Source organism: Aotus nancymaae, unplaced genomic scaffold (assembly GCF_030222135.1).
Source record: "Aotus nancymaae isolate 86718 unplaced genomic scaffold, 86718_ANA_hifiasm-v0.15.2.pri h1tg000077l, whole genome shotgun sequence".
NCBI classification, from domain to species: Eukaryota; Metazoa; Chordata; class Mammalia; order Primates; family Aotidae; genus Aotus; species Aotus nancymaae.
In genome coordinates, this window is record NW_026988492.1 from 20,443,441 (window position 1) to 20,455,948 (window position 12,508).

The 12,508-nt window shown below is 44.0% G+C and overlaps 1 protein-coding gene across 10 annotated transcripts in view; it reads left to right on the forward strand.

Moving 5' to 3' along the window:
• The window catches only part of FRMD4A (FERM domain containing 4A), a 679,421-nt gene that overhangs the window by 540,956 nt on the left and 125,957 nt on the right, over window positions 1-12,508 (forward strand). For all 10 annotated transcript variants that reach the window (XM_064368421.1, XM_064368419.1, XM_064368420.1 and 7 more), the window contains one exon: window positions 3,258-3,342. In XM_064368421.1, the coding sequence (XP_064224491.1) occupies window positions 3,258-3,342 (85 nt within the window). The remainder of the gene's footprint in view (window positions 1-3,257; window positions 3,343-12,508) is intronic.

Sequence of the window (12,508 nt, forward strand, 5' to 3'; positions counted from 1 at the left end):
TCTCGAACTCCTGATCTCAAGTGATCTGCCTGCCTCAGCCTCCCAAAATGCTGGGATTACAGGCATGAGCCACTACGCCCAGCCAAAAACAGGATTTTAAAAAAAGAAGAGGCTGGCCTGTAATCCCAGTACTTACTTTAGGAGGTCAAGGTGGGAGGATTACTTGAGCTCAGGAGTTCAAGACCAGCCTAGGCAACATAGAGAGACCCCATCTCAACAGAAAATTAAAAATTAGTCAGCAAGGTGGCTTATACCTGTAGTCCCAGCTATCTGGGAGGCTGAGGCAGAAGGATCACTTGAGCCCAGGAGGTCTAGGCTGCAGTGAGGTGTGATTGCACATTGTCCTCCAGCCTGAGTGACAGAGCAAGACCCCATCTCAAAAAGAAGAAGAAGAAGAAAAGTTTGACTTTGAATCCAAACCATGAGCCCTCCCCATATCCCCAGAAGGCTCTTGTCCTGGTGCACCAGCGTGCACCATGCCTCTCTGGGCGTGCGGGTGGAGATGTCTGAGCTCTTTCTATGCAGGCATTTTTGACTCAGCAGTTCCCTGGCATGGAGGGAAAGTTCAGACGAGCTCAATACCCTCCCCTAACAGAACAATGATGTGACAGGCCAGGAACTCACAGGGTTTTCCAGCCTGTCATCTTGGTGATCAAAGTTAACTGGAAACTGCTTTCCACTTCTGTCGAGAGGAGGTGGTTTTTTTCTTCATCTCAGAATATGCGTGTTATTTCCTGAACCTTCTCTGCCCTTTTTATGACCGGACAACATGGAGCTTGGTGGAATTAATGCAGTCGCAGAGATGTAGGATTAGCCACCTCGTTTCAGTTTTATATCATTTTAGAGTTGAAAACGGAAGTGTTATATTTTGTTAATATTCTATTCAGGTGGAAATTAGGCTGGAGGAGACAGGATGTCTTTACTCTTTAATTCTCTAGAACTAAAGCAAATGAGAATTTTTTTAAAGAAACATACGGCATTACTTTGAAACTTATGTTATTTCAGACCCTATATGAATTTAGACTCAAAATCATTATTAGAGTATGAAGGCAGCTGTCAACTTCAGGAGGCCTCTGTTAATATTCTGGTGTTAGGATTGCTTTCTCTCTTCCTTCCCTCCCCTTTCTCTCCCTTTACTCCGTTTTCCTTATTTTGCTTCCTTTAGTTTCTTTTGTTATTCTGACGACCCTTTGACAAAGACTTTTTGCAAAGGCTGTAAATTTATTTATTTTTGAGATAGAGTTTTGCTCTTCTTGCCCAGGCTGGAGTGCAATGGCACAATCTCGGCTGTTAGCCAGGCTGGTTTCGAACTCTTGATCTCAGGTGATCCCACCCCCTCAGTCTCACAAGGTGCTGGGATTCCCCACACCCAGCCAATTATGGATAAATCCTTTTATCTTTGACCGTACCTGAAGGGTAATGCTACCTTTGAGCTTTCCTTCCTGAAAAGACACATGAAGTCCTGCATCTACAGTGTAGAAACTCTCCTCCTCTTCCATTTCCCACTGGAATCTAAACGTATCATTTGAACCTGGAAATTCCACGTTGTTGCCCCTTAGGTGATTATATTGATTAGAAGAAGTCATTTTAATGAATTACTACAAATAGAACTTAGGAAGCTAAAGGCATCCTTTGTTTGCCTTGTACGATGTTGGCTTCTTGTTTTTGCTGCTGTTGTTTAAATTGGAGTTAGTTTCTAATATTTAAAAACCAGTGGGGTTCTTAGATAGAGAACCACTTCTTTCACAGTCTGAAAAACAGAAGCCCAGCAAGGTGATGTGACTTGCCCTAAGTCACACAGAGCTGGGGACTCCACCGCTGCTCTCTGACTCCCTCCAGAGGATTCTGGCCATCAGCTGTTAATGCTGTTCTAGAAAACTCTAGTACTTTATTCTTCCCATTTCACCTCCCTCACCTTCTGCCTCTTGTTGGTAAACCCAGTTTCCAAGAGCCCCAGGTACTCAGCACCCTCCTAATCCGCCCCAAGGGTTGCCACACCGGCTCAGAACCTTCTTCCCTCCAAGATGCTGCATTTCAACCTTTCTCCCCTCCTCGCCTCAATTCCTCATCCTTCAGTGCAGCTGGTCATTAGACAGTACAAGTGCATTGTCTCATTAAAGAATTTAATAAACTCCAAAGTCAATATTATAAAGGCAGATTTAGTGTAAACTTATATAATGTCAGCATGTTTCATCTTGGAAAAAAAAATCTATAAGCTCCAGACGAAATCCAATTCTCATTTGGCTTAATATGCATTAATATCACTTAGCTTAGCACAGCTCTCCAAATGTACAGAAATCAAATCTCAATTCACCACCTTTAGGAGTAGTAGTAACCATTTCAAAGAAAGCTGTGATTAAGCAGAAGAAATTATCTCTTTTTCTCTTTCTAAATTTATTGATTATACTTTAAGTTCTGGGGTAGATGTGCAGAATGTGCAGGTTTGTTATGCAGGTAAACATGTGCCGTGGTGGTTTGCTGTATCCATCACCCTATCATCTACATTAGGTATTTCTCCTAATGCTGTCGCTCCCCAGTCCCCCCACCTTCTACTATCCCTTCCCTAGTCCCCACCAGTGGCTCACATCTATAACCTCAGCATTTCAGGAGGCTGAGTTGGGCAGATGATTTGAGCCTAGCCTGAGCAACAAAGCCAGACTCCATCTCTACAAACAAAAAAAAGCTGGGTGTGGTGGTATGCACCTGTAGTCTCAGTTACTCAGGAAACTGAGGCAGGAAGATTGCTTGAGCCCAGGAGGTTGAGGCTACAGTGAGCCATGATCACACCACTGCACTCCAGCCTGGGCAACAGAGCAAGACCCTGTCTCTCTTAAAAAAAAAAAAAAAAAAAAAAAAAAAAAAAAAGTAAAGAAAATCCAACTCAATGACAATTTAGAAAAGACAAGAAATGTGATAAAAAACAAATAACAAATTAATTATGTAAAATTAGAAAGCAAATAAGACAAAAGAAAGTAGAAGGTTTGTTTTAGAATCTGCTGTTACAGGTTGGTGGCAGGCCCGATTCTTTGGCTATGGTGAGGCCCATCAGGGCATGACAGTCCTAACCCACTATCACAACTCAAAAAACACTGTTTGTCTTCCACAGGGGATCACAGAAAAACCACTGATGATGCTTTTTCCTTTGTTTCTTTAGGATGGGGAGTTCCAGCTTCCACTGCAAGTCCTGGAGCTCGAGAGAGCACTGTGTTTTCTGCACCTGCTGTTTCTGTGGTTCATGCATCATTTTTCTCTTTCAGGTTCTATATAGAAAGCATTTCGTACCTGAAGGATAATGCTACCATTGAGCTTTTCTTTCTGAACGCGAAGTCCTGCATCTACAAGGTAGGAACTCCCTCCTCCCTCAGTTTCCCACTGAAATCCAAAAGGATCATTTGAAGCTGACAATTCCAAAGTGTTGCCCCTTAGGCCATTTCGTTGATTAGGAGAAGTCATTTATAAATCACTTACTATACATGAATGGAAAGTTATGAAGCTAATGGCGCCATTTAATAATGAGATTCCTTTGATCCGTGGCTGTTTCTGGCTCTGTGGAGATGTTTCCTAACTTTATTTTAAAGGTCTCCTGATTTTAAAGGTTTCTTTGTCAACTGAGACAAAGAGGAAAACCTTAGACAAGTATGACAAGCACACTAGTCCACTTAGGTCTCGCAGTATGGATGAGCTTCTTATAACCAATTATGTGTGTATTTGACCATTTTTCGATGGTCTAGCAGCATCTTTCAAAGGGATGCTCTTGTCACTTTCAGTGAGACAGTGTCTTTCTTTTTAAAAAAAATTGTAAAATGCACATAAATTTACTCTCTTAAACATTTTTACAATTTTTTTTATATTTCCATAAGTTTTGGGGGGACAGACGGTATTCAGTTACATGAGTAAGTTCTTTAGCAGTGACTTGTGAGAATTGGGTGCTCCGTTCACTCGGCATTATACACTGAACTCAGTTTGCGGTCTCGACCATTTTTAAGTGTACAGATCAGTGGCATTCAGGACATTCACAATGTTGTGCAGCCATCACACCATCATTCACCCAGGAACTCTCTTCATCTGCAAAACTGAAACTCTACAGTCAATAAACAGCTCCCCTTCCCCGCTGTCCTCAGCCCCTGGCAACCACTACTTTTGTCTCTATGAATTTAACCACTCTAGTACTTCACATAAGTGGAATCGTGTAGTATTTGTCCTTTTGTGTCTGGCTTACTTTACTTAGCATAATGGCCTCAAGGTTCATCCATATCAGCCAGGCGCAGTGGCTCACACCTGTAATCCCAGCACTTTGGGAGGCCAAGGCCAGCGGGTCACCAGAGATCAGGAGTTCAAGACCAGCCTGGCCAACTTGGTGAAACCTCGTTTCTACTAAAAATACAAAAATTAGCCAGACATGGTGGTGCGCACCTGTAATCCCAGCTACTGGGGAGGCTGAGGCAGGAGAATCACTTGAAACCAGGAGATGGAGGTTGCAGTGAGTCGAGATCGTGCCATTGCACTCTAGCCTACATCTAAAAAAAAAAAAAAAAAAAAAAAAAGATTCATCCATCTTGTAGCATGTGTCACAATTTCCTTCATTTTTTTTTAATTTTTTTATTTTTTATTTTTAAGACAGAGTCTCTCTGTCATCCAGGCTAGAGTTGAGTGGGGCGATCTTGGCTTTCTGCAGCCTCCAACTCCCAGGCTTAAGTGATCCTCTCACCTCAGCCTTCTAAGTAGCTGGGACTACAGGTGTGAGCCACCATATCTGTCTAATTTTATTTCTTTGTAGAGACAGGGTTTCGCCATGTTGCCAAGGCTGGTCTCAAACTCCTAGGCTCAGGTGATCTGCCTGCCTTGGCTTTCCAAAGTGCTGCGATTACAGATGTGAGCCACCATGCTTGGCTGCCTTCCTTTTTAAGGTTAAATAATGTTTCATTATGTTAAAGCAGGAGCAGCGAGAAACAAAGCTCTTGAACACTGAACTGAGGAAGGAAGTGGCTTTTTATTTGGCCAGGAGCTGCAGAAGGCTACATCCTTATTCACTGAGCTCCCTGAGAAGGAGCTTCTTTCCCTTTTTAAGGGCTTACAACTCTGAAGGGGGAGCAGAGGTGAAACTGTGTTATTGCCCATTGGCCGGGCAGCTGACCTCACAGTCTTTGGCTTTATTGATTTGCTAATTCATATGCAGTGCATGAGGGAATAGGCAGGGGAGGGGGCTTACAGAGACAAGACAAAGGCAGTAAATCATTAGTTGGCAGAGGTGTTTCCAGGAGGAGGTCTGGGTCATGTAAATGTGGAGGACGTGACCCAGTGCCGGGCCCTGGCTGGTAGGAATAACGTTCTTTGCAACACTTCAAGGTTTATAGATAGTATAGACGCTGGGAACTGAAAAGGGAGTTACCTTCCCAGTGCTTGGGCCTTATGATAGCCTGGTCAGTGGCGTTAGCAAGTCGTTTGACCACCGATTCTAGTTCTTTGGTATTTTATCACTCTTTACCCTCCTTCTCATCCGGAGGGAGGAAGTCGAGGCCTGCGAGGAGGGAGATGGGGAGGGGTCTCCTCTCTCAGTATGTGTAGATCACCTTTGGTTAATCCATTCATCCATCAAAAGACACGGGTTATTTCTACCTTTTGACTATCATGAACAGTGCTGTTACGAACATGGATGCCTAAATATCTCCTCGAGACCCTCTTCCCAGTTGTTCGGGGTATATACCTGTAAGTGGTATTGCCAGATCATAGGGTAGTTCGATTTTTCTTTTCTGAGGCGCCATCCCTGCTGTTTTCCGTAGCAGCTGTACCATTTTACATTTCTCCCAGCAGTGCACAGGGGCTCCAGTTTCTCCACTTCCTCACCAACATTTGTTATTTTCTATTTTGTTTTATTAAATTAATAGCCATCCCAACGGGTGTGAGCTGTATCTCATTGTGGTTTGATTTGCATTTCCCTGATGACTAGTGATGTGGAGCATATTTCTACATGCTGATTGGCCATTTGTGCATCTTCTTTAGAAAAAAAAGTCTGTTCAAGAGATGATTCCTAATTAAGAGCGCCAGCCTCTTGTCCTGTATCCAATTGCTTCATAAGCTCATAGTGTCTCCTTTTGTGGGATAACCCAAAATGCCTGCACCTCTTTCCAGCACACACCACCTCCCTGGAAAGACAGACTTGTAGAATACCACCCAGGTTAGGAACTGCGACTAAAAGAACTTTTTTTGTTTTTGAGACACAGTCTCGCTCTGTCACCCAGGCTGGAGTGCAATGGCGCAAGCTTGGCTCACTGCATCCTCTGCCTCCCAGGTTCAAGTGACTCTCCCACCTCAGCCCCTGAAGTTACTGGGATTACAGTTGTGCACCACCACACCTGGCTAGTTTTTGTAATTTTAGTAGAGATGAGGTTTTGCCATGTCGTCCAGGCTGGTCTCGAACTCCTGACCTCAAGTGATCCACCCACCTTAGCCTCCCAAAGTGCTGAGATTACAGGTGTGAGCCGCCACTCCCGGCCCTAAAAGGACATTTTAAAAAGGAAACACCCACTCCACTGGCTGCCCGCGGCCTGCCCGTCATGTCTCATGAATGCAGCTTAGCTCATTTACAGTAACAGATGTGTAGGCTTGTCACTGAGTGCCGTGTGAGAACTGTGTAACTGAATCTTCACAACGCCTTTTGAGACAGACAGTGCTTTTTTTTTGTTTTTGAGAGTGAATTTTGTGTAAGTTTATTGATAGTAATTAATTTGGAGGCCAAAATGCATTTTACCTTCAAATAAATCAAATAATACTATACCTAGGATTCCCCCTTATTCTAAAAATTTAATTAACAAGAAGCAGAAGAGTTTGAGGTATATACCAGCTGACTGATGTAGGGCCACAGAAGGCAAATTAACAGATGCTTTTCTGACTTCACTGCTGAAGTTCTGCCTCTTACCTGGGTAAAATGTCAGGGACTCGTCTGAAGTCCTGAAATGTGAGGATTAGTTAGAATAAGAGTTCTGTAAGGAATTTAGGGGTAGCGTATCCAGTCAGGGAAAATTCCACATGGTCAAAACAGAGAACTTTCAAATGAAGATTTGATGGGTTCAGCCATTCCTGTGGTCTCAGTAAGGAATTTTCCTTTGGTTACCAGGACATTAATGGGAGATTAAATAATTATTAAAAAAATAAATAAATGTAAAACCCAGAATGTCCTGCATTTTCTAAAAGGTGTTTTTTATTATTGTTACACTTTAAGTCCTGGGATACATGTGCAGAACATGCAGGTTTGTTACACAGGTATACATGTGCCATGGTGGTTTGCTGCACCTGTCAACCCGAGAGATAGATGCTGCTTTTTATCCCTCTTTTCCCAATGAGGAAGATGAGGCAAGGTCGCATACCTAATGAATAGGCAGGCTATGGAGCGCCCTGGAGGGAGGTTCTCCTTGTACACCTGTCTGTGAGGTGTTCAATGGATGGATTCAAAGGAGTCTAGGGAGATACCACTGCCTGGATCTTAAAATTTAATTAAACTTAGGCTTTGGGGATTGCAAAAACCCATTAAACCTTAACACACACAAGAGCTGGAATGACTGCACAGCATAGTTCCACCAAGTAAAAATGTTCAGAATAACAGAGGACCAGGTAATGATCAAATTCAGTTCTGTGAAAAGACCTCATATCGGGACAGTTACTGAGCCAGGACTAAAACTGGGCTCAAACCCAGCGCACTCTGGGACGGTATTTTGGGGTTTTGCCGAATGGGGGGAAAAGATACCAAATGCAGTTCCAGGTACTTGCAAATTCCTTCCTCTCTCTAAGATCCCATTTTCTCATTATAAACTGGAAATAATAATACTGAGCTTGCATACAGATTGTAAGAGTATCTGGTGTTTTAAACGAATGTGAAAGCGCTTTGAAACAAAGTTCGGAAATGCAAGATGAGCAGTCGCCACCAGGTGGCAGCCTTGGGCAGCGAAGTAAATGAATGGGAATGTTGAACCCACGAAATCACTCTCCAGCAGGACATGTAAAAAATTGCCCCAAAGCCTACCTGGGCAGACGCCTGGGAAAAGGGAGAGGAGTTGTTCAGTTCTGTCTTGTCCCAAATGCTGAGCTGGCACTGAAGGCTTCTGAACATCATGCACGTCGAGGACTTTGGGATTCAGGGAAAATTGAAAGAATGAATGTCAGAACTAAATACTACAAATTCAGTAAGTGGATGATGCCTTTGTAGCCAGCCATATTTAGGATCAAGGTCCCAACAGCATCAGCCTACATGCTGAATGTCACCCCAGAACCCAGCTCTCTCTCCTCAAAAATCTTTCTTTGGGCTTTGCACACAAATGAGCACAAATAACCAAGGGACAGCTTTTTTGCTTTTTTTTTTTTTTTTTTTTTTTTTGAGATGGAGTTTTGCTTTTGTTCCCCAGGCTGGAGTGCAATGGCCCCATCTCAGCTCACTGCATCCTCCACCTCCTGGGTTCAAGTGGTTCTCCTGCCTCAGCCTCCTGAGTAGCTGGGATTACAGGCATGCACCTGCCCAGCTAATTTTGTATTTTTGGTAGAGATGGGGTTTCTCCGTGTTGGTCAGGCTGGTTTTAAACTCCCAACCTCAGATGATTCTCCTGCCTCCGCCTCCCAAAGTGCTGGGATTACAGGTGTGAGCCACTGCGCTCGGCCAACTTCTTTCAAGTTGATAAAAGAGACCAAGTTTTGGTCTCTGGGCATCCCAAGGCTCCCATCTCCCTCCCATGATCAAGAATAATATTTTCATTTTCACAAACTGGCATTTAAAGTTTATTTTTAAATTTTAGATATATATGATGATATTTGAGCCTCAGTGTCTCTGCATGAGATAGAGTAAGAATCACTAGCTTTCCAGAGGAGCAAGTAGGTAGAGAGAAGCTAAGTGACTCAGAGACAAATAAATGGGGGGTGGTTGATAGCCTGTGTATCAGGATTGCCTGAGCCCCAAAGGTGGATGTTGCAGTGAGCCCAGGAGCCCGGATCTCATCACTACACTCCAGCCTGGTGGACAGAGCAAGACCTTGTCTCAGAAAAAGATGGATGAAGATTAAGATGGATGTAGATTATAACCACCCACATTTTATTTCCCTTTCCATTTTTTCCACATGGTGATTGTATAATTCTGGCTTAAAGCCATAGTCATGTTACCTGTGTCAATGTAAAGATCATGAAAGGCACTGCTGAGTGATTGAGAGTTCAGCTTTTGCTGTCGGGCAGGCCTGGGTTCTTTTCCCAGCCCTGTCTAAATGTGGAAACCTCCCATAAAATCTCCAAGCTTCCTTTTCCTCTCTGATTGAGCAAGGATGTTATAAGTCTCTAACCACAACCTTCTTGGGAAGATTCAGTGAGATAAAGTCTGCGAAGTTCTTAGTCCCGTGCCAGGCAGGTGATTAGCTAGTTGGATTTAGACCCGAGTGTTTTCTCTTGGCTGTGATTCTCTTTGTGCCACCCACAAGGCCCGCTGGTGCTTTTGGGGCCTTGGAGAGCCCAGAGAGTGGTGTTAGACCCAGATAACCCATCCTGATGCTGCTACCTGGAGGCCTGGGTTTACCCAGTGTGGGTGTAACATCAGCTCCCTCCCTGTCTCTTGGGGAATGGTTTCTACTGTATATTAAAATCTAAGTTGTCACTGGGTGCAGTGGGTTACACCTGTAATCCCAACACTTTGGGAGGCTTAGATGGGCAGATGACCTGAGGTCAGGAGTTCAAGACCAGCCTGACCAACATGGAGAATCCCCATCTCTACTAAAAATACGAAATTAGCCAGACATGGTGGCGCATGCCTGTAATCCCAGCTACTCAGGAGGCTGAGGCAAGAGAATCGCTTGAACCTGGGAGGCGGAGGTTGCAGTGAGCCAAGATCGGACCATTGCACCCCAGCCTGGGGAACAAGAGCAAAACTCCACCTCAACAAAAAAAATAAATCTAAGTTGTCCAGGTAGAATAAGTCTTATTTCTGCTTTCTCAAAGTTCAACGTTATTCACTTTTTAAAGTATGAATATTTGTTTCTATCAAAGTAATATATGACATCATTTAAAAGTCAAATGGTTCTACAAGGCTTATTATGACCAACAGGCCTCCTCCCTGCAGCTCCTGCTCCTTGCAATAGTTTTAGCTGTTTCTTCTAGTATTTGCCTCCATATAGCTAAATAATTGCACAGGGCATTATTCCTTGATTTATTCATTTTTAGATTATTGAATTCCTGCTAAAATAGATGAAGATGGGCAGGCACAGTGGCTCATGCCTGGAATACCAGCACTTTGGGAGGCTGAGGCAAGAGGATCACTTGATCTTAGGAGTTCAAGACCAGCCTGGGCAACATAGTGAGATCCCATCTCTACAAGAAACACAAAAATTAGCCAGCTGTGGCGGTACATGCCTGTAGTCCCAGCTTCTCTGGAGGCTGAGGTGGGAGGATTGCCTGAACCCCAAAGGTGGAGGTTGGAGTGAGCCCAGGAGCCCAGATCATACAATTGCACTCTAGCCTGGTGGACAGAGCGAGACCTTGGCTCAAAATAAACAAATACATAAATAAAATAGGGATGAAGATTAGGATAGATGTAGATTACAACCACCCACTTTTTATTTCCTTTTCTACTTTCTCAATATGATGATTGTACAATTCTGGCTTAAAGCCATAGTTATCAGCATGACATTATCTTGACTAATCCAAGTAGTATCCCGTGGTCGCAGCTCCATTTTTAGACAAACCATTGTTTTATGCAACGGGAATACATGCCTTGCTTTCACTTGTTTAGTTTCTACATACTCCTCACTTTTCTCCAGAAAGTTCCTGCGAATTCCCAGATGTCTACCAGTATTAATTTCCAGCTACATTGGGTAGTTCTCTGCCGTGGCAGCTGCTACCGCTGTTGTTTTTCCAGGACCTCCCTCTTAGTCTCCTCCAGCCTCCTGCTCCAGTCTGAACTTGATCTCACGCACAGTCTCAACCCAGGATGCCCCATCCCCATCAGGGTCTTTCCTTCTCCCTCGCTCTGTATTGGGTCCTCTGTTTCCCAGATCCGGAGTCTTCCCGTTTTTGTTTGTTTTGCACCATTGTTTCACTGGAGAACATCCTGCAGTCAATCCAGAGAAAGTGCATGTGGGAAGTAAAACGTTTGGGTCCTGGCACATCTGAAAAAGTCTTTATTCTACCTTCATATCTGATGAATAGTTTGGATATAGAAATATACGAAAAAGATTTCTCTCCGAATACCAAAGGCATTGCTCTGGAAAAGCCCACCATCATATCCATTGGATGTGACACCCCCTCGTGACCCCCAACAATGGGATCCTTTTTGCTCCTTTTGATCCGAAATTTCAGGATGGGTGCCCTGATATGAGTCTTTGTAAATCTACCGTGCTCTGTGTTCAGTGATGGGCACTTTTAGCCTGGAGACGTGACGTGCGTTCTGTTTTAGTTGTGGGTTCTTTTTGGATTGTTCCTTTGATATCTTCTCCTCCCTTGTCTGTGTCTTCTCTTTCTGGAATTCCTATCTATCAAACGCTGGGCATGGCCTGCCACTCTGCTATCTGCCTATCCAGCTGTCCCTGTCTTATTTTTCCACTTTCTGGGAGGCTTTGTCAGTATTTACTTTAATCTCTTCTCTAGACTTTCTAACCTTTACCATTATGGGGTTTTTTTAATTTCTAAGAGTTTCTTCATATTATCTGATTTTTTTAATATTATGCTATTATTATTTTAGGAAATATATCCTCTCTTATCACTCTGATAATATTAACTATCATGTTACTGTGTTTCCTTCCAGCCCTTTCTTTTCCAGTTTATTTATGTTGGTCTCTCTTTCCTGGAGGAGGTTCCCTCAGTGTCTGCTGGCCCTGGTCTGTCCTTTCACACGTAAGAGGGGAGCACTTAGACCCTAAGTAGATGCTCCAGTTTAGGGTGGGACAGTCTCCCGGTGGGTGTCCCTGTGACGTGACTCCCATCGCAAGCTGGTTCTTTCCTTGGGGAACCCCGAATATCAGCGTCTCAGTGTCTGGATGTCTTTCCTCTCTGGCTCTCCATCCTCTCCAGAGAAGACCCTTCCCTTCCTGCCTGGGACACGGCCTCCCACATCCAGGGATCAGGAGGGAACAGTCTCCACACGGGGTATAGAAGTCCATGTAATTCCTGCACTTCCATTCCACCTCATCCCTGCTTCCTGTTCGTCTTCAGAGAACGAACCTCTCATCTCTTTAGTAGCAGAAAGGTGAGGAAGGGTGTTTGGCTTTGTTCTGCTATTTTTCCCAAATTCTGAACACTGCCCTGCCACCTTCCTTTCTCTTTCCCAGCAGCGGGCGGCGTGGTCACAGCGGACACTTCTCCCCCTTTCTCTTCCCTTCCATTCCCCTGTTTTCTACAATAGATCAGGAAAATGTAGTCAAATGTATCCAAGTTACAGAAAATTAAAATGTGGACATGAGACAGCAGGGTTACCATTGTGTGCTTCAGGTGGAGTAGGAGGAAGTGTGGAATGGGATTCCTACATGGTCCAACACTGTTTCTCATGCCC